This window comes from Pteropus alecto, unplaced genomic scaffold (assembly GCF_000325575.1).
Source record: "Pteropus alecto unplaced genomic scaffold, ASM32557v1 scaffold3, whole genome shotgun sequence".
In the NCBI taxonomy this organism is placed as follows: Eukaryota; Metazoa; Chordata; class Mammalia; order Chiroptera; family Pteropodidae; genus Pteropus; species Pteropus alecto.
The window spans coordinates 69,364,100-69,391,758 of record NW_006442484.1 but is presented as its reverse complement, the minus strand read 5'-3'; the positions used below and the strand labels follow the sequence as shown (position 1 = coordinate 69,391,758).

Genomic DNA, 27,659 nt, shown 5'->3' with positions numbered 1-27,659 from the left:
ACAGCTAGAAAGTGTTGGCACCCGGATTCATACACTGTTCACCACACTACCAAGGGAACTATAGTACACTATTATACGTTGTATCTCTTTCACCAATGAGCTGTATGACTTTGGTTATAATTTTATTACTTGTAGCCAATAAGACTAGACTAAACCGAAGAGCCCCCAAGCTCTGAAATCCTATGATTTTAAGTCAAATACTTCTCTGCATGCTACTGTCACCAGTCATACCTACAACTAGAACAATAATATCAATATACTTATTCCAGTTATCTATAAGGAAACTACATTTTAAATGATTATAAGGTACATAAATCTGGAAAATGCTTTAAATCTTTGGCATGTTTATCAAATAATCTTATGATCCCCTGTAAGTAACCTTATCAAATGTATATGTGTATTTCCTACTCACTCAATATTTGCTAAGCACCTAGAAAAATAAAAGAATTAGAAATGGTCCCCCTCTTTAGAGGGGCTCACAGGGAGATGGAGATAGTAAGTGAAATGCAATATGATACACTTTTAAAGTACCTGATCACAGGAAACATAACTAGCCTCCCATAAACCATGCGGACATCACTGGTTACACTGGTCAGCCCTTTTGCAGTAATTCCAAATTTCATTGTTAAAGAAACCTATCTAGTTCAGCATTCTGCAAAAGGCGGTCACTTAGGGTATCACCACTGTGATTTTACCATACCAATTATTCACCTACTATTATTTACTTAATATTTTCTTTAAACAACCCATTTTTATTAAATTATTAAAATTAAAATTCCATATCATTACCATAAATGGAAAACCAATAGAAGCTGCTATAAACAAGAGGCAACTGTAAAAATAAATACAATGGAAACGAGTCATGTGAAATTTTATCTAGATTGGGTTGCCTGTACCCACCCCCAACCCCCAAAGAAAGACACCACACGTTAGCATTGTTTTTGTTAAAGACCAGTACCAAAATGAGACCTTCTCTTTGATGTGTTCAGAAGGGTTGGAAAGGGACCAATGATCTCAATACATGACTCAGTGTTACTTAATGACCTTGCATGCACCGCTTAAACCCTGTTGTGCACCAGTACATACACCCCACCTTGGGAAACACTGGCCTAGCTTAAATCCTATCACCACAGACAGGGAAACCTGTGGGCTCTGGAACCACATTGCCTGGGTTTGACCCCAGCTTCATTTTCTAAATTATATAAATATTTCTTGGACTCAAAGTGAGAATAATGAAAAGACCTATCTCAAAACTGTTTGAGGATTAGTGTAAAAAAGGTTCTGGGACATTCCTGCCTGAAGCAAAAAGACATTCAAAAATATTTACTCGTCAAATGATAAATGAAAAGTAAAAATAAACTCCGTCAAAGGGCAAATGAAAGGGACTTTTTGGTAAGGAGGAAACTGAGCTGGGACAAAAACCATTATTGGATTGCATGATGAAAGGATGAATGGATGCAACAGGCTAACAAAGGATAAAGGAAACAGTTAAGTAAAAACCAATACCACAGAGTTCCTCTTTTTCTTTTCCCTAACTGATAAATTCAATATCTCAGCTTTAAGCTAGTACCAAACCTCTCTCCTCTCCATAGTGCTGGCATCTTTGAGGCTATCTCATAAGTATTTATGAACAAGCCTGCTCAGTTTCACAATCTACATTCTTACGTCTGTGTTTTTATTTCTATTTAGTTATTATGGTGTCTCTTGGCTGAGGCCAGTGTAAATGCAGGTCTTCAAGTCTCAGAGAGCAGTGCCCTGCTTAGTCAGGATTTATCACATGTGCCAACTTGACCTTCACCACTTCTGGACTGTGCTGCCTCACCTGCTGCTTCTCCCGCTCTTCTAGCCAAACAACCTGTTCCTTCCCATGGAAGGCCCAGGACCAAAACAATGCTTTGTGCTCTGCTGTCAACTAGGAAATATTCCTCTTACACTTCAATGTTATATAGAATTTAAAATTCATTCTTACATCAACATCAAGACGTTGCAGGTGAAAAATAAATTGCTATATTTGGAGATATTTATTTTCAGGATAAAAATCAATGTTTTCTAATGATTAATTCTCTTTAAAATGATTTTAACATATGTAAACAAAATACAGAAAACAATAGTGTTATAATTTTAGAATCTGATTTCAAAATCGAGTGGTTCCTTCCAAATTTGTACTGAAGTCTGTGATTATCTCTAAAATTCTATTCTCTTAATATGACTTCTTCCAGTTAGATCTATAAATGCTCATCCTTTACAAACTCCTTTATTCTCTTAAATTTAGTTTGCTTCATATATTGCTTAGAAATTCTGATGACATTTTATCAAATTTCAGTCCCAGATATACAAAAATCCAATTCATAGAATCTATGCTATTATATTCAAAGCCCGAACTAAGAGAGGGATCCAACTTACATTTAACATTCTTGGCAAATAATTTTGACAGCCCATATGAAGCATACCGATTTACATAAAACCATGCTACATGTAATATAAGACTAAAAACAAACCTTTTATCCTAAAGCCCATATATTAAAACACTATTGTCATAAAGATGGAAAGATCTTTTTCCATAAATTCAAGAAACAATCTTGACATTTTGGAGTGCAAGTGAAAAGAAAATAGTCAAAATTGCAGGTTATAGTTTGTGTTTTGTCACACGAGCCATGTGTGGGCTTTAGTTTCCTTCTCTAAAAAGAATGAAAAGGTTGTGTGAAATGGACTCAGAAGTTCTGTAATTACATTTGCTTTGTGCTCTTATGGCACCTCTTTCCTCTTACCAGTTCCCCGGGAGATCTAATTTGTATGCATGTTTTATTTTTTCAACAAATATTTACTGAGTAATTACTATTTGCCAGGAAACTTGCTAGGCACTAGGAATACAGAAGTTTAGAAAAAAAAAAATGGGTTTTGTTCACTTAACCTTAAAAGTTAGTGGGCAAGATGGGCATTCGGCAATCAGAAGCATTAAACATTGTGATCATCTTGAGAAAGAAAAACCTCATTGTATGCTGCGGGTTACAACAGGTGACCTAATTTAGATTAGGGGCATCGAGGAAGCCACAATGAAGTGGCATTTAAAGTGAGAGGTAGAAGAAAATACGTCCAGGCCTTCCGGGGGTACAGTGCAGAATGAGAGGGCGGAGGTGGTCAAGTTCGAGGAACTGAAAGGCTGCAGGCATGAGTGACAGCGTCTTCTCTGGCCTATCGTGAATGTTAGATTTTATTATAAATGCAGGGAGCTCCTTGGGTAGGGATATTGACCCTGAAGTTAGAATTCCAGCTCCACCACTTACTAGTTGTGTGACCTTGGGCATTTCCTCATTTAGAGTGATTGGGAGGATTACATAAATCCATGTAAATAAAGCCCTTAAAACAGTGCCCAGCCGCAGTAAGCACTAGGCAGTGTTTGTCATTTTTAGCATCATCCCTCCTCATTTCAGAACACAGAACAGCTCAGAGGAAAGAGCACCATAGAGTACTGACATGGGGGTCCTGGACTCATCTCTTTCCTTACAGACTGGTTCTTCAGTAAAATAAAGGAAACTTAAAGGGAATTGTGATAACCCTGAGTGTAATAATGAAACAGAAAGGTAACTCTAAGTGAAGAGAAAACTGTTCTAGAATCTCTTCTGATTTTTGAGATTAAGTGGATATTGTAATATTGGAAAAATATTTACAAATTCTTGCTTTGTAGCTACCATAATTTTAATTCAAGAAGCTAAAAATGGTTTTCTATCTAAGTTTTCTTCAAAATTAACTGAGTGTACCATCATTTCTAGTTCTCCTTCACCAACGGTGAATCTTTTAGAACCTCTGAAATCACCTAACTTTACTGTTTTGCTTTGCAAGGTAGAAATCTCAGCAAATAGACTTCTTGGTGTCAGCCACATATAAGGGTCTGATCACATGTGCCAACTTCAACTTCACCACTGCTGGACTGTGCTGCCCTGCCTACTGCTTCTCCTGTTCTTCAGGCCAAACACCCTGTTCCTTCTCATGGAAGGCCCAGGACCAACACGATGCTTTTGCTCTGCTGTCAGCTAAGAAATATTCCTCTTACACTTCGATGTTATATAGAAGAATTTAAAAGATTCTTCCAACAGCTATTGCTGTAATGTGAGAGCTTCCTAAATCTTCATAGAACAAAGTGACAGACAAACATTCTCTGGGTTTTAGCAGCAGCTTAATTATACATCCTTTATTTACTTTTTTTTTTTTTTTTAACTATCCTGGCTTTTAAACTTACCCCAATAGCTGCCAAGATTGGGGCTTGATAAATCCACTTGATGTCTCCAGCACTAAGTTCCCAGCATCTGAGACATGAAAAAGAACTTTCATGAATAAATTGGCAAAGCAATTAAGCAGTGAGAACTAAGTAGCATTTTAAGTTTTATCAAAAACTCCAACCCCAAGCTTTTGATTAAGAAATAAATAAACCAAAAAAAACCCCAAAAATTTCTCTTAGAACACCCAAATCAGTGGAAAAAAATGGATGTTGGGCCCTAGTGTCCATACTATTAGCTATTGGTGAATTGCTTTATTAGTAACAAGAGTCAAACCACTTTTCCAGAGTCACGAAAAATATTATAGTCTTCTAAATGTGGTACAACTGATAGTTCATTTTTATTATCACTGCAATGATAAATTCCTCTCACTCCCAGAAGCTACAGAAATTCTATTTTATAATTTTATATGTTGCAAAACACTTACAATAATGCAATTCATTCTTCTTCATAGAAAGCGATAGAAAACTTACAATAATACAAATGATTCTTGTTGATAAGAATGTAATAGAAAACTGAATAAAAATGATTTTTGTCCAAAGAAATGAAAATTAGCTGCGTTCGGTGGAATGTAATTGATTTATGTCTTATGAATACTGACCAGTTTTGCATTTATTTGTATACTTATTTCAGTGTTCATTTTACTAAATATAAATATGTGACTCTTTTGTTTCTCCTTTGAACCAGTTATAACATCTTACTGGTTCCTTCATTAATTAGTAAGTTAAAAAAAGAAATCTTTGACAGCTGCTCATTTTGTATTTGCATAAGATCCATGATTTTATCTTTAATTTGAAAAAGTTAATTTTTAGGAGTATTTAATTAAAACACTATCTAATTTATCTATTTGGTATCTTTATCTTCTGCTTCCCCTCACCACCCCAACTAGAATTTAAGTTCTACATGGGCAGGGATCATTTGTTCTTGTTTTCTATTATATTATAAGTGCCTAGAATAATATATAACATGTCACTAGTCAGTAAATATTTGTTGGATTAAACTGAATTTAAATTAAGTTTGACTCAACCTCACTCACTGGTTTGTGGTAAAGATCTTATACTAGAATAAATAGCACAAAGTTGATAAAAACTAGTTTCACTTGAAACTTTAGCACTTTAGATGGGTTTTTAAAATTAAAGATACATAAACAAAAGCCTTTGGTTTGTTTCTCCATAGACAAAAGCTACCATTGATTGTGACAACAGTAAATGAAATCTTATAAAGAAATTTTAGGGATATAATGATAGTTTTTAAATTTCAAATGATAAATTTATCAAGAAGTTACTTTTAAATTAATGAACAGTTATGGATAAATAGAAGCTATTTAAATTATTTCTTGAAGGCAAAACATTTTCAGTACACATGTAAAACTATATATTTTGAAATTTCGATTTTTTTATATAAGCAATACATTCTTATTTCAAAATCAAACTATATAAAAAGACGTTGAGACATTTCAGTCCTCCTCATATTCCTGTCTAACTCTGCCACTGCCCCTCTCCTAATAGGTAATATCTTTCATTACTTTATTGTCTATGCTTCCAGTGTCTCCTTACAAGACAAGGAAATTTTATACTTGCACATTATCGAATGCTTCCTAGCATTGTTTGCATGCATCTATTTTTCATATTATTCAACCAGACAAGAAAGAAGAGCATTAGTTCCTGGTTTGTACAGAACGTCTATCACACTATCCCAGAGAGGTTTTCTACCATAAGGAAAGTGGCATTTATTGTGCGAATATAAATTGAACATTGATTCATCAACTACGAGACTTGGATTCCATAAATTTTCTTCTCAGTTTTGACATTTGGTAATATATTCACAATCTTCTATCTTTGCCTCAATGACATTTCATCATAGTGTCTCCTAACACATTGGAATTCAATTATCCAGTTCCAGCTCTACAAAATACTTGTATTTGGAAGTAGGTCAAAATGAGCTACCTCTAAAAACAGGAAAAAATTGACTTTGATTATATGCAATGTTAAAGTTTCAAATTTGCCCCTGGATATGAGAGGCAACTTAGATTTCAGATTTTCTTATTTAAGAAAATGCTATTAATCCTTGTTTTTCATTAATTCGTAAATGTCCCAGCTCACACTGTGTCTGTTAACAAGGCCCAGAAACCAGCCTTTGTTCAGATTTTTAAAAATAAATTTCATATTCTAGGAAATGCAGAAATCAATGTCAGTAAAAAGGCAGTTGCAAATTGTGGAGCATGAGGCACAGAAGTCTAACTAGAAAGTAGGACTTCCTGCAGCCAGGATTGCAGACAGATGAGGCATTGTTTTGCCAGAGGGATCCAGAGAATTATATGAACTGAATACTGCATTTTCTCCACAATTCAGAATCTGATCAGAGTAGAGGAAGTGAAGAAGCCCTGAAAGCCATGCAAATTGCCTAGGAAAGATAGAGAGTATTTTTTCTTGGTCTTTTCCATTGCAGGTCCCACCTTTCCTGCTGGCATTTCTTATCTCCTTTGAATGAGCAAGGAATAGATAATAGGGTATCTTGTAAGGTGTTTTGCTTTTATAATTAAAAAGACAGAGAAACAAAAATATTCACTTTTAAAGTTCATTTGTCCAATTTAAACTACTCAATTATCATATCCTATAGTCAAATTAAAACTTTAAAAAGAATTTTAGAACTGAAAGAGACTTCTTTTGTATATTCAGTAGAGTTTAGAGGATCTTCTAAAACCAAGTCTGATCTGCTTATCGCTAAATGGCCAAGATGCAGAGAAAATCAGATTTCTAGTTTTGAAAGGCCGGATCTGAAAAAAGGTGACCCCACCCATCTTTTAGAGATGCTCAAGTCTGCTCCCTGCACCTGAACTTGGTGACATTGTACTACAATAGATAGGTCAGCTTATGCTCAAGAAAACTCACAAGAACTTTCTATCTATGGACAAGCTGAATTTCATGAGAAACCAACTCAGGCAATTTTGAAATCATGCCCTTGATGTGATAATACAGTTTTATTTCATAATAAAAGCAAAATAAATGTAAAATGACCCCTTAATCCAAATATTGCTCAGATCAAGAAACTATAAAATTCAAGTTTATATTCTGAGTAAGGTAGGAATAAATACTGTGTACAGAAGAATCGCATGACCTATCCTATATGTAATTTCTTATATTAATTCATCTGTTTTAGAGCAAGTATCAGTTGTATTTTTAAAAATATTATTTTACCTGATGGATTCGTCGCAAAATAATAAACTCATATTTCTAATTTTTTCGGTGAACAGACTTATGATTATTAATGGTCTTTGATTTAGTTTATTGTTTTTAAGAATGCATGATAACTAAGAAAACTAATTACTTAACTCAATATAAAATGCATTATGAATATATTTGCTTTCTTTCCATGCTCAAGGCCTAGAAGATCTGTTGAATGAATGATGAGTCAGAATTGCTCCAAGTTGGCTGTAGGCTTTGGAGATACAACCTGTTATCTCTGGGTCTCATTTTATTCATCACTCAAATGAGGGGATTGGACCAAAAAATGCTTTTGGTCCTACTTCCTCTAAAATTCTGAATTTGAGCTATATGGTTACACATCTCAGGGTAAAATTATTTAGCATTATTTAATACTTCTTTATTGACTCAACTCCCTCCCTCCTCCAAGATATCAAACAGGCAGATGCTGCAAGTTTTCTTTGAGATTCCTAGTATCACTGTGTAAACATAGCAATGATGACAGCAGTGTAGATAACATTAACCTTCAATTGTTAACAAACCTGAATAGTATGAAGAGACAAAGTCAAGTAAAAATGGAAAGACAGTAAGTTCTAGAACCGAGGGAAGCTGATGGATGGGGAGTTTGGGAGCAAGTAGTAGGAAGGCTGCATCTAAAGATAATGATCTGTAGAGTCCAGATTTTTGAGAACAGTGGCAGTTTCTCTAGAGTTCATGTGCTCGCATAGGGTAGCATTTTTTTCACTGCATAGCAGACAAAATGATTTTGGAAGAAAATACTTAGTAATGCAAAGCAAACATATAGGATCAAATTAAAGGAAGGGCCCCAGGAACTAACAAAAAGGAATTGCTGTCATGAAACGTATGCAATCCATGAGTATCAAATTGCATTCTCTTAACAGAATGCTCAACATAACTGCAGTTGAGTTCAAGGTGTCTCTCTTTAAATCCTTTTTTTGTATAGGTGTATTAGTCTGCTCAGGTTATCATAACAATATACTGCAGACTGAGTGACTTAAAGCAGCGATCCCCAACCTTTTTGGCACCAGCAACTGGTGCTCCTCTGAGAATCTAATGCCTGATGATCTGAGTTGGAGCTGAGGCAGTGATGCTAGCACTGAGGAGCAGCTGCAAATACAGATGAAGCTTTGCTGGCTCGCCCACCGCTCACCTCCTGCTGTGCAGCCAGGTTCCTAACAGGCCACGGACTGGTATCCATCCGTGGCCCTTGTGTTGGGGACCCCTGGCTTAAACAACAGATATTTATGTCCTTACCGTCTAGAGGCTGGAAGTGCAATACCAAGATGCCAGCATGGTACATTGCTGGCGAGGCCTCTCTTCCTGCTGTCTTGCTGTGCACTCATAAGACTTGCACTTCGTGCACACACAGAGGGACAGGAAGTGCTCCGGCATCTCTTCTGATAAGGATACTAATCCTGTCATATCAGAGCCCCACCCTTATGACCTCTTTGAACCTTTACCTCCTTATGGACCCTATTTCCATGTTCAGCCACATTGGGGGTTAGGGCTCCCACAAATGAATTTTGGGAAGACACAATTCAGTCCATGGCAGTAACTTTGACCGTGATAGCAAACAGCAGGCACCTGAATGTTTTTCCACCTTCTACTTTTCTTTCTTTAACTCATCATTACTAAAAAATAGAAATAATATGAAAAAAAAAAAAAAGCATGTTTCAGGATCCATTAATCATGCCGCCCCTAAAGGGAAACAGACAACCAGAGTGGGGTGGGGTGGCACGGGCTAGTGATTCACCAGGATGGATTCCACTTCTAAGGTGCATTTGTTTTATTATTTAAAAAATATTTAATTATGCAATAGAAGACAAGAAAAATGGGATGGATGAAACCATAGTTTTCATTAAATATATATAAGTAGGAAGTAGAGCACATTTATATTAAACATAGGTACTAAATACATATGAGGCAACTGGGCATGAAATATTCATAATACACCAAATATATGATAGGTGCAAAATATCCCTGATACACAGGAAGTGCTTAATATGCTTGACCTCTTAATTCAGCCACTGCTTGGTGAAACCCGTGCCCACAAGGAACTCAAATACAACCCAAATTTTTTTTCTGGCAAGCTACAGCTGTGGCCAGGCGTCCTTGTACTTGCATCTCTCTGAGACAGTAAGTACGTGTCATTGGTCTGAGGCACCTTCTCTTTGTGGGTCCCCATGCTGAAATCTCATCTCCAGTGCTCATAACCACACCATCAGTGGTGAAAGTTGATGTAGCAGGAAGAGCAAGAGAGGGGATAGGAATATTGCCTATCCCAGGACTTAAGTCGTGTTGACCTTCCCCCTGGTTGAACTGTATCCTAAGTGTGTTAACTTACCCACCTCTTTCTCCTTGCTTCTCACAATATGTTTTAAATTGATTTCATAAGACATGGAGTTCAAACATCCTAATTTGGTCTGTGAGTCTTTCAGTTCCATGACCTCTGGGATGGATAGTTTCCTATATCAGAGGCTACCATTACATCACGGTAATTTCCTATATGACATCCCTAAAGAGGGATGTCGCCATGTGTGAATTCCAAGCAGGAAGTCAGAGTCTTGAGAAAATCGGCTCTCTCTTTGCCTCTTCTTTTCCACTCACCTTGCATCAGCCAGAGTTGCCCGTGCCACAGCCCAGGCTGCAACAAATGCTGCTGGGAACCCTGCAATCAGAAAAGGATTCAGAGACCATATTTCTTTTAAGGTTAAGGGACTTTTTCCCCTTCTATTCACAACACATAAAAATATGCTATTAAAAGATGAGAGAGAAAAAACAGACATGAAAAATGTTAATATGTGAACAAGAAAAGTCCTAATTTTCATCTTATCCATTTGAGAAATGGACTAGTACGTTGACATTATTTGTTCCCAAAAGCCTGTAGATGAAGGTTGGCCCGATTTTCAATTGAAGGATGTAGGGTCAAGCCATATTGGGAGTGGAACAAAGTTCTTGGGGCCAGAAGCAGATAGTGGTTAATGCATTCAACAGTGACTTGCCACGCTGACAGCGACATGGTTTCAAGAAGTGAAGCAATAAGAAGAATTCGTGAGAAGCTGAGGGGAAGTTGTCATTTTAAAAAATTAGAAGATTTTCATTCTAAAAGTGGAAGGCACAGAGAAGCTATTTTATGTTACAAAATTGGAAGGTTTTGATCAGTTTAAGCCTCTTTTTGCTCATATTAACTCAAGACAGAAGCATTTGCATGTGTTAGTAACTTAGCGAAGGTAGCTGTTATATTAGCTTGATGATTTGAGCATGAGATATTTGTCCTTCGTAAGTGGTAAACACCTATGAGCCTGCAACATCGAGTCTATGATACTGAGTTTCCATGAGTCCTTTGCCCTCAGGAAAGTGTGACTGTTCAGCTCATAGTACAGTTGATCAGGCTCTGATATCACAAAAAGAAATCACATTTCATGAAAGATTGCAGTAGAGGACCAAAGGATTTAATAGATAATTTTCATTATGTGGCCTTTATAAAAGAGATTTAAAAAAACGAAAGAGAGACCAAAATGAAAACACTACAGAAGCTAGGAAGCACGTTACAAAGGGAAAGAAAAAGTTTTAATCTGTTAAAACTTTTTTATTAAAACATTTACTATAACATTTTTTATTAAAAACAATATTAAATTCTTTACCTTTTACAAATTAAAAAACATGAAAGTTAAATTACATCTGTAACTTTTCAGATATTCTTTCTTAGAGGAAAAAATGAATAAAGAAATAGATTCAGATGAAAAAACTTTCATGAAAAAAATAAAAATAAGATACCCTAGAATAGAGAATTTCTTTGGTCTCCTCAGTGATCATCTATATGGATTTAACCTCAACCTGACTGTGAGACTATTTAATTTTGTATATAACTCTTATTCTTTAAAAGTGTACTTGACTTGTATGTTCTAGAAAATTGTTTTTGTCAAACTAGATGTCCCAAATTCTGGTTATTTCTTAGGTTCAGCTCACATATTCTATCTATCTTCTATCTATCCATCCATCTACCTATCCATCCATCCATCCAACCATACATCCAGTCAACATTTATTAGGTGCCTATTTATGTGTCAAGGATTGTTCTAGTCTCAGAATATAAAACAATAAACTGATAACTTCACTGTTTTCCTGAAACTTATATTCTGGTGGGAGAGGCAAAATTAATAACAAAACTTCAGAATGATACCATGTAATGGAAAGAGCATGGCTCCTTCTGTCAGGATGGTTCAAAAAGTCCTAACACAGATCCCTTTGCCACTCTTCTGCCTTGGTTATCTTTACGAAGTGTCTGTCTGCCTTTGATCAAAATTTCCAGATTTTCTCATTCACAGGTCTTTATCTTCTGCTTCCTTTACAATCTCCTGATCAGGAAATTTCCTGAATGATGTTCTACAGGCGTTGATTAATGGTGCTTGAGTTGAAATTATGTTTTAGATGATAATTATAACAAATACCTTCGATCAGGCACCATGAAATTGCTTTTCTCATTCTCTTGGAAGACCCTCATTCGCAAGACTAACATAGAGACAACCACAGAGGAATAAAAAATAGAAACCGCTTTCAGGCTCTTTAAGATATTTGATCACTAATCTTAGTATCACATTAGTACATAATCGAGAACACATAAATATAGAAAAAAATGTTTGAAATTCAGATGTTATTTTAAATTTAAATGTGAATTCAAATAAATTTAATGTAAATTTGAATGTTACTCAATACATGCATTTACCTTGAGATCTGAGTTATTTTCATAAAATATGTCAGTATAAAAAAGTGACTCTGAGAGGGAGGCAATCTCTTTATTTTACTCTCCTGTAAAATAAAGGTTTGGACAAATAGTAGTCAAAAACATTTTATCGATTAAACCCTTTCTTCAAATAAAAACTTATGCAGCGGCCGACTGCATAAAACAGAGCTGCCCTGAAGCCGAAGACAGGAACTAGGGTCTCCTCATTTGGGTCTATGTAGGTACATCTTGTTTTTGACGCTCCAGAGGCTTCGCAAAGCCCTACTTCAGCCTACCTCTTTCTGCGGTGCTACTGGAGTACTGTAAAGTCGTAGTTGATCATGAAGTGTAGAGTTAGTCCTAGAAATTAGTGACCCATCACGACATGGGGATTCCTGGATTTGCTACAGACATACAGTGTCTTACTAACCAGAAATCTTGATGCCCCTGGGAATCAAGTCTATATTGACTGTGCAGATATGAGACTCCAGGCTGTGCCTCCGGTTCCCGCACTGCTATTGCAGGATGCTGGAAATTATCGCCTGCTGACTTATTCTTTAAGGAACTTAGAAGTCTCTCTATAGAATTTTGACAGAATTGTTCTCAACTCTCATAGGACTATAAGCCAATACTGAATAAACACATCTCTCTGTCAGGAAAATTGCAGAGCCTTTGAAAGCCTTTCGTTGTTACAAAGAAGAATGTTTATGAAATTGTAAGAGACCTACCTCCTCCTGAGATGGAATCACTACAGGAAACAAAAGAAATCTTTAAAAAACATATCTAATTCATAGTCCAAAAAATGCTCTAGAAGAATAGAGCAAGGCATTATAAAAAGAGCTATGGAAAATATGTTTACTGAATTAAATATTGTCAGTGGGCAGAAACTGTAAAAACTCAAATTAGTGGAGAGGAGGTAGATTCTCAAAACCAGGTAAACCCACAGAGATAAATCTACACAATTGTTACAAATGTGAATATAAAGTTGACTATTATTTATTTTTTTAAAAGAGGTAATAATATATATAATTTTAAATGATTAGAAGTAAAATCCTAAATTATGTCTTAAAAGTCTGGAGAAAGTGATAAGCAGAGAAAACTAAATTTCTTATCTTTCATAAAGCAGAGTCAAAAGATAGATCTTTTATTGGCTCTAATGGTTCAATATAATTTTAACTTTAAGGTAACCTTTAGTAGAATTAATAATTCCATTAAAAATCATAGGAGAGGGGGGAAATAGTTTTTCTAGATTTTTAAATTATGCTTGAAGCAAACAAAGAAGAGTTTAAATTGGACAAAGGTGTTATGTTGACTATCATAAATAATTGTATGAAGAACAGATTTTATAAATTAAGTATTTTGAATATAATACATATAATCAGAACAAGCAAACAGAAAAAAATTAACCTAGAGCGTCAGACTTCATACTTATAGTGTGCGGGAACTCTACACATATCTCTTACTGGATTGAGATCATTTTATACAGAGATAATAAAAGTGGAAATATAGTACTTTCTCCTGATTATTTTCAGAGAAAACAGAACACGAAAATATTCTACATGAAAGCTTGGCGACAGGGACATGACTTCATGGTATAACTAGGGTAGGTGTTTTTAAATGATAGTATGTATATTCCACCATCTCATCTGACAGTTTAAAATTAAGAATGGTTGCTGATATAGAGGTAAATTACATTCAACAAGGATAAAGAAACAAGACTGACACCTTTTAAATATAGAACTAAATATATACATATATTTTTTTAATGTGTAGTTGAAAGAAAAAATGGAACCAAGAATAAAGTGCCTTATTTATGAGAAAATTGAAGGAGAGATAGGGAAAAATAAGAATGTAATTGATGAAAGAGGGGGAAAAAAGCATTATTAGAATTTACCTTTACTCCTCTATACATCTCGTTTTGTAATAAAGATGTGTGAAAACAGTCATTTAAAATATGGTATCCATTCCTCTTTAGATTGTAATTTCCTTCCCTTCCAATTTATTGTTAAAAATCAGCAAAATTGGTATAAATAACGTAACTCCACATATCACTATAATGTAGGTAATAAAGTTCTGTGTATTTACCCAGCTGAAGAGAGCTGAAAGTTATAATGAATAGGTCCAAATGAGTAACAAAGGAATCCAAGCAAGCTCTCTTCTCTAGTGAAGCCAATAAATCACATCATTGAAAGAGAGTATGAAATTGATTCACCATGAATTATAGCAAAGGATCCTGGCAAAGCAGCTGTAATGTTTTTGATCATTATTTTTCTTATGGAAGTTTGGGGAAATGAGTAGGAAATTAAAATATTTTAAAATCAGACTCTCAGCGTTGAGATGAGAGAAAAATAGTTTACTAATCAAATACACTTTGATATTTACTATGTTAAATAACTGTGTTTTAGTAACAGAGAGATATTCTTTAAAGAATATTACTATTCTTTTCATTATCTAGTAAATGCCCTAGATTAGAGCATTTACTTTTTTGAAAAACGGAGTTTGAGAGTGTCAGAAGATAAACCAAACACAGAACCATAACTCTATAAAGATTAGTTATTAGTGTTTTAGATTGTAGTTAATTGAGTGAACATAATATTGCATGTAAAATGTTTTTTCAAAGTGAGCTTTCATGTGAATCCTACTTGCTTTCATGTATGTTCTTAAACCACTTGATAAAATAATTTCAAATAATGAGGCTTATCTACTGTAGTCATTACTATGCCAAAATTAAGAAATGCTGTAAAAAAAAAAAGTAAGGAATTCATACTTACAGAGAAGCTTACTGGACTTTTTAAAAATTTTCCTTTTTATAGAAAGATTTAAAAACTAGTTTCCTGGGTTTCATTGAGACAAACTCCTGAGTTTAACAAGAGATAGATTACCGAAATACAAGTTGATTGGGAGTTAGCTATCAAAACAAATAAGTAAATAGAGAAAAATAAAATTATTAGAAGTGTGATCAGTGTTTTAGAAATCCAAAAAATTAAATTTAACTCAAGCGAATATTTACATTTATTGTTGAATTTTCTATCAACACTTTTACCAACTTCTAGTAATTATGTAGGTACACAGATATAATTTTGACTTGAAGACAAACTTCTAAAAACTGTCAAAGAAATTTCCAAAGTATCCTAAAAAAATGAAACATGTCTTTTTTATTTTTAGTAATTACTAAAGATACAGGAGAGCCTTAAGACAAGCTGTCTTTAGAAAGAAAACTTTAATCATGACAACTATTATTTCATAATACATGAAGTGTTACAGTAAATTGACCCTTTGCCTTCTTAAATGTTATTAATTAACTAGCAGGAAATTCAGTGTTCCTTATTTCACATTTTAAAATGTTAAAACAATATTAAGGCAAAGCAGTCAAAGGAGAATTTTTTATTTTGAAGAGGGGAAACCTTTTCATATTTAATCTTGAGCCACTTAGTTAATTTTTTCCTATGCGAAGGGTCTCATCATTTGGATATTAAAATAGCAACTGACATCTGCAATTCTTAATATCAAGACTTCTTAATTTAACACCATATGATTTTTACTTTCTCTTAAATTTTAACAAACAACATCCTTTTCTCCACATCATGTTGAGTTAGTGCTTAGTCCAGTAATCCCTCTAGTACTGATAAGGCATTTTTGGAATATAAGCTGAATATCTTCTTCCTTATTACTTATCACATAAGTAATTTAAATTATTTTCTTCCAAAAGACATGGTAAATCTACATAATTAGTTTATAATTTGTATTGTTAAATGCAGTCAAGATGGTCTTATAAATTCCTTTCTGGCATTCTCATTATACAACCTAGAAATACAAATCAAAGATGTGTCATTACAGCTTAGACATTCAAAAATCAAAATTTTTAGGATGAAATTACTGCTAAATCATAGGACAGTAACATAAGACATGAGCAGGGTAATTCTAAATTGTGCATGGCTAACAATGTTCTCTTATATTTCCTCCAAAGAATCCTCTCAAAAATCTGGTCTAAAAACACTAGCCATAAGTTAAATGTGAAAAGTTCATTACCACTGAGAGAATTACAGACTTGATCTTAATAATTTTCCTCAATGAACAATGAATGAGAAAGAAGGAGGGATGAAGATAAGAGGAGGAAGAATTATTTCATTAAATGGCTGAAAGAATGTTAATGACAGGCATGACAGAGAGCCCTAAAATCTATAATCCAGTTTCTTAAAAAAGGACATAAATGCCTTACCCCAGCCTATTAAGATGAAGCCCCACAGGTATTTGGTGTCAGAAAAGAAAGCCACAAAGATTAGACTATGCAGGTAGAGACCTTCCACCAAGATCCAATAGTAGTTTGTAGCCAAGAAGTAAATAAACATCACAACAGCAATCTTGCACCCAATCTGTTACGAATAAACAGGAATTACATCATATTAGAACTCTTAATTGTACTGGATACCAACATTAGACCACAAAAAATCAATTCTTCAGTTTCTTTTTTATAATCTAATGTTTCCTGAACATGGGGAGTCCAAGACTGTTGAAAGAGACCAGAATAAAATTATTTTACCATAGCATTTTTAAGACTATGGGTTTAATTCTATTTTTTAAATAAGATTATTTTCCTTTAGATGTTACAAAAATCACTTTTCATTAATTTTTACTGTTTATAAAAATTACGCATGATCATTAGGGATAATTGGGAAAGTAAAGAAAAGCATAAAGAAGAAAATATTATTCATCATTTACCACAAATTTATTTTATTCTGGTCTTTTTCTTGCCCCAAAAGTAGCTTAAAACAACAAACTTTTAATACATCTTATGAATCCATGGATTGGCTAGATGATTCTACTGATCTGGGCCAGGCTACACTAATCTTGGCTAGGCCCACTCAAGAAGGCCTATCATCAACTCGTACACTATCATATCCGCTTCATCCTATTGTATAAAACAAGTCACGAAGTCCAGAATCAGAATCATCAGGGAACACAAAGTGACAAGGCAAAGGGCAAAGATACAGATAGGGCATTAATTTGCACCAATATGACAATTGATCTACTATACTGAACTTCCAGATGGATTGTTTCAATAATCTAATCAACCGAAGTATTAGGTCATCCTATTTACTAAATAACACCAGGACCTTTTGAGCAGAATCAGGTCCCATGGAATCTTATATTGGAACGAGTCTTGGAGTCTACAATAAAGGAACTAACTGTCATGGGCTTTTAAGTCCTAAGCTTCTGGTTCTGCAAGCGGGCTTTTTCATTTTTCAAGTGGTGACAGCTACAATGGGCAATAGGTCAAATGCCATTCCAATCATGTGCTTTTTGAAGTTCCCATTCCAGAAAATTCTTGAGGAAAAAGTCTAAGCGTTTTTAATAATTTAAGATGACAAGTGATTAGGCATGAGAGTTGAAGACAGAATTGAAATAGTAAACATCAGTATACAAATTGGTCATCTATTTCGGTTAGTTCAGAGATAAGATAAGCCAAAACAAGTTACATATTTAGTGAACCATGAAATTTTACTTATTTGCAATGTTACATGAATCAGTAATGAGAGAAAGTGGTGAAAACACTTACATATTGTGATTTGTCCATAGAAGGCGCTTCCATGAAATTTTGTAGGTCATCCTGCATCATCAGGGACTGCAGCTCCTTTACTCCTATATGAGCATGGACCACTCTGTCCTTGACAAAGATGCTTGCAGCTCTCAACATGAAAGATACAAATAAGTGCAGGTGGATATAGTTCCTAGTGCAATGCAATCGTCTATGGAGAGAAAATATTCAGTATATAGATTTGGATAAAATTAGAAATGAGGAAAAAAATACATAAATGAGCACAAAGTCCTCCCAAATAAAGAAGAAAAAATAGTAAACCTGAACAAAGACAGAACTCTATTATCAGAAATTTCCAATAAAAACAACTAGGATCAAAAACTAAAATATAACTTTATGGAAATTAATTTCAAAGTTATCTTATCTGCTAGCCTGTTCATCCATATTTTGCAGTGTTAAATATTATACTGCGTTATACTATAGCATTATATTAAACTGTATATTAAAGTTATAAATGGTTAATGTAGAACCACCTTGAACAGAGATAAACATTATTAAAACTAGAATTTTCACATTTTCAATACATTCTTTATAAGAAAGATATTTTGATAGCATTACATAATTTTATTTTCTTGGAGCGTTAAGAGTAAACAAGCTTACTTTAACATAAAAAGCTCTGGAATTATAAAAAAGATTGCAGATACAAGTTAAGTCAGTTACAGACTTAGTAGTAGATATAGTACCACTAACTTCCAGTACAGAAAACTAACTCCAAAAAAGAGGGTTTTTTTTTTTTTTTCCAAGTTTAATGAAAAAAAACACTAGGAAAAAGGCTATATAATCTGGTCAAAAGGCCCAGCTCTATCATTGCTTGACTATGAGAAAGTACAGCTTTCTATACAGTGAACATACTTAATATCACTTCTCTTCCAGAAAAGACAAAGCACCTAAGTGTAAGGGAGTAAGACTATGTTTAATTCAATAATGTATTTTTATATTTCATAATATAGGAGTGGAAGGTCAAAGGACAATGTGGATATAGGTTAGACATTTGGGAAGAAGTGTTACACTGTTAGTATGTTAGAGACATGTATTTATATTCATTGTGCCTAGATGGTCCTCTGGGATTGACTCTTTAGTGGGAATGTCTTCACAGGTGATCAGTATTTGGCCAGACAGGTTATCAAGTGTACATGGCAATTATTTATTGCAAATAGTGCCATCACAGTATATAAGTAGGTTTTGATTTTTAAAAGACTCAGCACTATTTACTATCCTAATAAAGGAGTATTTTGTTTTGAGAAATAGAAGTGTTTCTGAAATTTTCGAATAACGTTTTGCTGTATAGCATAGCAATTATATAGAAAGGAACTGTATAGAAAGAATCCACTGTTAAATACTGTGATGAACTATTATGTAAATTAAAGAATTATTACTTAATCATTTATATCCTAAAATTTTGTTTTTCATCAATATTTGTCTATTATTCTGGACAACCATAGCTAAGCTTGGTGTAATGGAATGAGCTCTGGTTAAGAGTCAGAAGATCAAGGTTCTGTTTCCAGCTGAACCACCTCTCTAACCTTGTGACCTTGGAGATCGAGCTTCAGTTTCTTGTTCTCTAAATGGAATAATACCTGCCACGCCAATTTCATAAGGCTATTTTTGTGATTGTGTTACCTTTCTACTTAAAAACTTCATTAGCTCCCCCATTACCTACTTTTATAAATCAAAATTCAAAGCCCTTGACAAGGAACTGCAAAACCTAGTGCTACAAAACCTAGCATCTTCCTGGTCATTTCGATATGGCCACTCCTCCCTATGCACCAAATGCTGCATTCCCCCCGGGACTCCTCCACGGTTCCTGAGTGTACTCTACTCCTTCGTGCCTCTGACCCTTGCACATTCTGTTCCCATCATTTGGAATGTGCTGAATTCCTTCTCATCATTCTATATCAGATAACATGTCAGTTGTTCTAGGAAGTCTCATCTTGTCAGTTTTGGACTGCCTTTTTGGTATTCCAAAAAGCCCTTTGTAGAAATCTATATTACAAATTTTATTTGTTAATCATTCAGTGGGTGGTCGGTTTCTCTCAATGATGTGTACACTACTTTTCTGGTCTGCAACATATCTTAAGTTGGCCTCCATCAATACCAAAAAGGGTCTATCACATGGTAGAGAAAAATGTTTCTTGAATAAATGAGCTAATGAATCGATAAAAAAATAAAAAAGCTTTGGAAATATAAACTATACCACTATAATATGGGTAATTGTATTAGAAGAAGTAGTTGGAATATTAGAACTAGTCATTATTTATTAATTCAACAAATATTTATTGAGTTCCAGGATATATCAAGTACATTGTAGCTACTGAGAATGCAGCAATGAACAAACAGAAAAAAAACCAAATGCCTACCCATGTTGCTTTACATTCTAGAGGAAGAGACAAAAAATAAAGATAAATAAGGAAATCAATTGGTATATTAGATAGTGATAAATCAAAGGAAAAAGCAAAGCAAAGAATAGGTAATATGAGAAGTTTCAGGAAAGAGATGATTATAAGATAATAGGAAACAAAATATAAAACTTTTTCAGTGGTAGCTTCTGTTAGCTTCTAAAGTCTCTCTTTTAGTGTTCTAAATTTGTCATCTACCCCTGCTCCTTCTTTTCCCACACATAATTTAGCACTAAATTCTTAAAACTGTTCTATCTTAATTAATATATCTCAAAACCTTCCATTTCTGTTCAATCTCCAGGCCACATCTTCTTGTCCTCGGTTACTCTAACAGCCTCTTCCAATGAGCTTCCTATCTTGTTTCCTAACAGCTCACACTACACCTTGCAAGGCAAGTGAACTTTCATGCCACTCCCCTGTTTAAAATCCTTCAGTGGAGGAATCACTTACCTATACCAAAATTCTGAATTCTCAAATAGTCCATGCTTTTTCTTGATCTAAACTTAGGTTTAGAACTCTCTCTCCCGGTCTCCTCTTTTGGTTAAATCCTATTTATACTCATGCATCATTTGAGATTTCACTTCATTTGAGAGGCCTTCCCTCACCTACTTCCTCTGCCATCCCAAATACACACCATCTAAATCACAGCACTTCTCAAACTGTGTACTAATTGTTTTCTCAGCTATTTATATGACAAACCAGCTGCAAGCATCATGAGTATATATATCATATATATATTAATTAATCGTATATCAATATGATTAACTCATTCACATATTGTATATATGTATGCATGTATATATATATGTATATATACACATATATATCTTATATATGTTTTTTACTGTTTTATCTCCATGTTGGTAATCAAAATTTTGTGTTAATTTAGATTAACTTGAATTAATTTAGAAAAATAAGTGGATAAAAAATAAACCACAATAAATGCAATAAGTACTATTTCTTTATATATGACATCAGATAATTTGGGAGATTATTTTAAATGAATTTCTGTCCTATGGCACCAAAATCATTTGGGAAAAGTGACATAAGTCTTTACATCATGAATGAAAATGTGTTTTGCACATTCAACTGTATTTTGCATCACTATGTAAACAAATACACTGTAATGAAGATCTATTGGCTTAACGGTTTCATACCGCTTTGATGCTTTAAGTTTTTAAATAAACGAACAAACAAACAAAACCCTGAATTCCTCATAAAAAATAAATGTCAAAGTCAAATAATATAACACTAGGCTGAATTCAAAAACTTACACTGGGAAAACTGTTTAGGGACACAATTGTGAGTCCTCTGTCTTTGATGGATAAAAATGTAAATGGAATCATTCACCTGAAGTAACCAATGATGAGAATAGCCACTGCCAGAGAACCAAAGGAGATGGAATATCCAATAGTGTACATGACGTAGAGGCGTTCAAAGAATTCTTGCTGCAGAGGAAAGGATTTAATTAGAAAAGCAGGTTTGAGGAAATTAGTTGATGTACATAAACTTAAAAACTATGCCTTTAACTGTTTAGAGATAGGCAACGTATTCCCACATTCATATAATACTATAGGTTATTCACCTGGTCTTCCTTTTATTTCCTAAATTCAAGTCGGAGTTAAAGATGTATTAACAAAATATTTGGCATTTCTTATTGCTTACGTGAGGTCGAATTAAATATTGCAATATTTACTTCATATATTTTTGTACTGTTCATTTTAACTAATTGGAATTGTATATCTAATGTGATATATAGGGTAAACTAAACACGTGTTATAGGACTATTTTAAGAGGAAACTGGTAAAAAGAATATGTCATTTTGGGAATATTATTTCAGTTTTCTTTAACTTTTTATTGAGCTATAATTTATATGAACTAAAATGTACAAATCTTAAATGAGTTTGATGGGTTTTGACAAAACAAGTTCATTGTGCTCCTTGGAAGTCAAAAAAAACCACCCACTATCCACCCCCAGCTAACTACTGTTCCAATTTCTGTCACCAAAAATTAGTTCTTTCTGTTCATGCACTTCTTGACTATTTTTGGAGTTCTTAGAATTATACAGTGTGTAACTTTTTGTCTACATACCATTTTTGATACTCAGTGATATTGCATGAATCAATGGTTCATTCCTTTTTAATTTTTTTTATTTTAAAATAATAATTGATTCACAAGAAGTAGAAAAAATAGTAAGAAAGGTCCCATGTATGCTTTACTTAGTATCTTCCAAAGGTTAAATCTAACATAATTATACTAAAATATCAAAACTAGATATTTGACACTGGTACAACTTATGTGTTTATAATTCTATGTCATTTAATCACATGTGCAAATTTTTGAAACCATCACTGCAATCATAGTTCTCCCTTATGCTGTCTCTTTACAGTCACACCTCCTCCTCTCCTCCCCACCATCCCTAACACCTGGCAACCATTAATCTGTTTTCTATTTCTATAATGTTGTCATTTCATAAATGTTACGTAAATGGAATCAAACAGTATGTGACCTTTCGAGATTGGCTTTTTTCACTCAGAGTAATGACCTCCAAATCCATTTAAGTCGTTGCATGTATCAACTTTATTCTTTTTTATTGGTAAGTAGTACTGAATGCTACGTATATAACCTACTTATATCATTATACTTGAAAAGAATTTCAAATTTTGTAGACAACACATTTCTGGATTATGTTTTTTAATAAAAACATAAGTCTCTGTTAATTAGTATATTTAAACCATTTGTTTTTAATACAACAGTGATATGTTAAGGCTAAGTCCATCCTTTTATTTATTATTTTCTGTTGTTCTAGTTTTCATTTCTTTTTTATTTTTCCTGCCATCCTGTGGGTTACTTGAACATTTTGTAGAACTTCATTTAGATATATCCTCTTGTATAGTGCTTTTGGTGGTCACTCTAGGTTCTAACATCATATGGCTTAATATGGAACCTTTGATCTTTGAATTTTCACCTTCCTTCTTTTCTAAACATTGAAGGCTATAAAGCTCCCTCTACGCTCTGCTTTAACTGTTTCCCTCAGTTTTTTGATATATCAAATTCCCATATTCATTCAGTTCGTACTTTTGACATGGGTCACCAATTTCCAACTATTGTGAACTGTCTACATATTTTATTTTAATTGATTTTCAATTAATACTTTGTGGTCAGAAAATATACTCGGTATGATTTTAATTTTGAGATTTATTGAGACTTGGTTTACAGCCCCATATATGTTCTACCTTGATGAACCTTCGGTGTGTGCTTTAAAAGAATGTGAATTTTGTAGTTTGGAGGTATAGTATTCTATAAATGTCATTTTAATCAAATTGAAAGATACAGTTACAGATGATTTTGTCAAATTGTCCTATCGATTACTAGGAAAACCATATTTTTAAAAATTCCAACATCATGGGATTTAGCTGTATCTCCCTTCGGCTCTGACAATTTTTGCTTCATGTAACTTAAAGCTCCTAAATGCATGCATATTTCTGTCCTGAAGTCTACTTAGTCACATCTACTTTCTTATCCTTAGAGTATGAATAGCATATACCTTTTTCCACCTTTTTAATTTCAACATATCTTTTATCTTTATATTTTTAAATATAATTCTTAATTTTTATTTAATATTTTCATAATAGCTACAACCCCAATTCTTTTCAAACATCAGCAACTTGTCTATAGTTCAATAAGAAATATAAAATACATGTAAAATATAACTCATTTTCTGTGTCATTTAGGGAAAATTTATGACTGGGCATATAAAAGAAAGCTTTCAAGATGGGGTTGAGCTTTTGGTAGTGGTATAAAGTATTTGAGTGGTCAAGGCAACAGTTATATCTTCCAGGTATTCTATTCAAATCTGTGAAATCTCAACCTCAGTGCCGAATTCTTCATAATTTAGAATGTGAATACAAACTCTGCGCGATTTTTAACCACATTTCTACTTGACAGATATGATATCCTGACTGAGAATCCAATCTTTCTTTTCCTCTCTCCTCTTTCATTTCTTCCCTCCCCCCCTTTCTTTTTGTTTAACTGACATTGGCAGTTTTATCTTTACATTTATCTGTATCTTTATATTTAGAATACATTAGTTGAAGATAGCATATAAGTGAGTTGTACTTTTATTATCTGTTCTAACAACTTAAGTGAACTGTTTAGTCTGTTTACATTTAATACAATCATTGCTATGTTTGGGTTCAAATCTACCCTATTGGTATTTGCATCCTATATGTCCTATCTTTTCTTTGTTCCCCTGTATCTATTTCTTTTCCTTTTATTGGTGGGGGGAGGATGTCAATCAATTAATTTTTAGTATTTCACTTGTATTATTATTTAGCAGTTACTTTAGAGACTTGATTATGCATCCGAACTTATCAGAGCCTACATTTAAATAATATTGAACTATTTCACAAACTATATAAGAAGTTTACAATCATATACTCAATTTCGCTCCCCTACCCTTTGTCCTTTTTAGATTTTCTTCTACGTAATTTATAAATCCTAATATAAGGCTATTATGTTTGCTTTAAGCAGTCAATAAACTTAAATGAATCATATTTTAGACATAGTTTAAAAGATAGGTATAAATATAGCAATGAATAAGAATAGGTATATAGTTTTTTTAGTCTATCATATTTATCCACATATATACCTATTCTGGTATTACTCATTTCTTCCTGCCAATCTATGTTTCCATCTGATATATTTCTCTTCTGCCTAGAAAACTTTTTTGAGTATTTCTTACACTGAAGGTCTAATGAAGATGAATTCTCTCAGATTTTTTTCTGTCTGAAAAATATTGTTTTACCTTTATCTTAATGCATATTAATTACTTTAAATACATCATTCCATTGTATTCTGGCTTCATTGTTTCTGAATAAAAGGTATGTTTTTATTGTTTCCCTGAATATAATGTGCCTTTTTTCTCTCATTACTTTTAAGATTTTCTTTTTACTTTGATTTACATCAGTTTAAATATGATGTGTCTAAGTATGGTTTTCTTTTATCCTGCCCAGAGTTTGCTTAATTTCTAGGACCTGTGCATTGATTTATTTCATCCATTTAAAAAAATTCTTGGCCATTGTCTCCTCAAATATTTATTTTGTCTCATTCTCTCTCTCTTTCTCTCATCTCTTTACCTCTAATTTCACGTTAGACAATTATATATTGTCTCACAAGTCTCAGCTGGTTCAGCTTTTTTAAATTTTTTTCTCCTAAAGCTTAGTTGGATAATTTCTATTGGCCTCTCTGCAAGTTCACTGATCCTTTATCATGCTGTGTTCAGTATGCTCTTGAACATATCAACTGAATTCTTCTTTTTGGAATTATTTCAATTCTAGAATCTCCACTGGGTTATTTTAAGTTTTCATTTCTCTACTGATTTTTCAATCTGGTTTTTTTGGGGGGTTTTTTTTGGGGTTTTTTTTTTTTTTGGACCTTTTTCACTAAATCATCTAACATATTTATAATAGTTATTATTAAGTACTCATCTGCGAATTCCAACCTCTGGATCATCTGTTTCCTTCTGCTCTTATTTTTACTTTAGATTTTGGGTACCTGCCTTATAGTTTTTTTAGTACATTCCAGGCATTGTAGATAAAAGAATAGTTGAGACTGAGTATGTAATATTAGTGGCCTGAAAGGGGCAGACCTCTTTCTCTACCAGGCTTCTTGGGTGGGGTGGCTGGATTTCTCTGATGTTAAACTGGAGTTTTTGTTTTTGTTTTTCATAATTCTTTTATCCAGGTTTTGAGATTCTTTTATCCTGGTCTTTTAGGTTTTGAGAGCAAAATCAAGACTTTTCTTTGAGCAAACCAGGATCTGAACATCACGACCTCTGATGGCCATTATATGAGTTTTAGTCCATCTGACACTTTTCTAAGCCACAGAAGAACTCTTTCTGCTTTTTGAACCATCCATCAGCTTTTCAAGTTGCTGGTGTTTCACTTTGCCCTCCAGCTCTGCCCTGGGCTTTCTGAATCTCAGGAGATTTCACTCCACCTTGATGCTCTGCCCCAGTCCTTAGCTTTAAATGAAGGAACGACCTTTCTCGGTTCCATTTTGTCAGGCTGCTGCCTTTCACACAATGAAATCTGTACATTGTAGGGGTTTTCTGCCCTTGCCTGGCCTGTAGGCTGCAGCGCTCATGCACTTAGTGAGGCTCTGTCTCTCAGCTCCTCTGTTCTGTCCATGCCCTCAGCTAACTGCTGCCTTTCACTCTGTAAGGGCCCTCTGCACATCTTGGAGAATTTTCCTTAGCCCACCTGTACTGCCTCCAGTCTTTGGCATACTGCCTCCAGGCACTCAGTGAAAGCCCTATCGGAAACCATTGGTTGGTGAGTAATAATAGCTCACTGGGACTGGGACTCACTCCTTGGAATTCTAAGCCCTCAGGCCCACCCTCGTCTGTTAAAAATTGGTTTAAAAGTCAGGCTCTTTTCTTTTATCCCTTTCTGTGGTCTGGTTGCACCTCACATGCTGGAGATCCAGGGATAAATGCACCCATGGGTCTCTTCTGTCATAGAAAGGGCTTGCCCACCTCTGAAATTTGGTTCATTTTAATTTCTTGGCAGCAGACTTTTGGAAGACTTTCTGGAAGCAGAAGACTTTTGTTCCTTTTTATTTTAAACATTTACTACATACTATTTTCTGTTAATAAAATGTTAAAATTTTTCATAGAAAATATCTAGATAATGTGTAAAACACAAAATAGAAGAGAAAAAACTCCTGAATTCTCACAACCAAAAAGAAACAGTTAGTATCTCATGTATTTCTCTTCATTCTATTTTATTGCATAATTCCCCATTGTTTTGAGCATCTTCATCTCCAATTTATACCCATTTATTATCTGACTTTTTTTTCAGTTAGCCGTATAAAAAAAGAATTTCCCAAGGCCACATCTCATTACAAAAAATATGTATTTAAGCTTACTTAACTAGTTCATCTTTGGAAATTTTAATTCTTCAGAATATTCAGAATAATTATTGATGGTTCAATGAATATTTTTTCCATTCAGTTCCCCCCACTCCAAATCCTTATGCATGAATTTTACAAGATTATAAAATCGAAAGATATGACTCTTTGAAATTCCTTAATATATATTGTTAAATTGCTTCCCAGAAATGCATATAACCTTTAGACATGAGGTATATTATATGGTAATTTATATAATATACTACTGTTTTAAATGTCTCTAAAGAATTTAATAATATTGTGATCTATCATAAGAGTTCTTTTCCTTCTTTTTATTATAAATAATTATCTCATTTTGTCAAGGCAATGATACGGAAATTACTTAAAGAACAGAACAATAATTATTTAAAAAGTCTTATTTTCCCTCCAAAGATGTCCTATTTATTCTAAATGTATACTGTTTTTAAAATTTTTGTTTCTTATACAAAAGCTCTCTTTATGCCATTAATAATTAATATCTCATAAATAAGTAATA

General features: G+C 33.7%; 1 protein-coding gene across 4 annotated transcripts in view; it reads right to left on the bottom strand.

Moving 5' to 3' along the window:
- PTH2R (parathyroid hormone 2 receptor) overlaps positions 1–27,659 on the bottom strand; it is a 65,737-nt gene that overhangs the window by 16,715 nt on the left and 21,363 nt on the right. For all 4 annotated transcript variants that reach the window (XM_006921409.3, XM_015596430.2, XM_025039530.1 and 1 more), the window contains 5 exons: positions 21,563–21,660; positions 17,778–17,967; positions 16,440–16,593; positions 10,106–10,166; positions 4,238–4,304 (listed from right to left, as the gene is read on the bottom strand). In XM_006921409.3, coding sequence (XP_006921471.1) covers positions 4,238–4,304; positions 10,106–10,166; positions 16,440–16,593; positions 17,778–17,967; positions 21,563–21,660 — 570 coding nt within the window. The remainder of the gene's footprint in view (positions 1–4,237; positions 4,305–10,105; positions 10,167–16,439; positions 16,594–17,777; positions 17,968–21,562; positions 21,661–27,659) is intronic.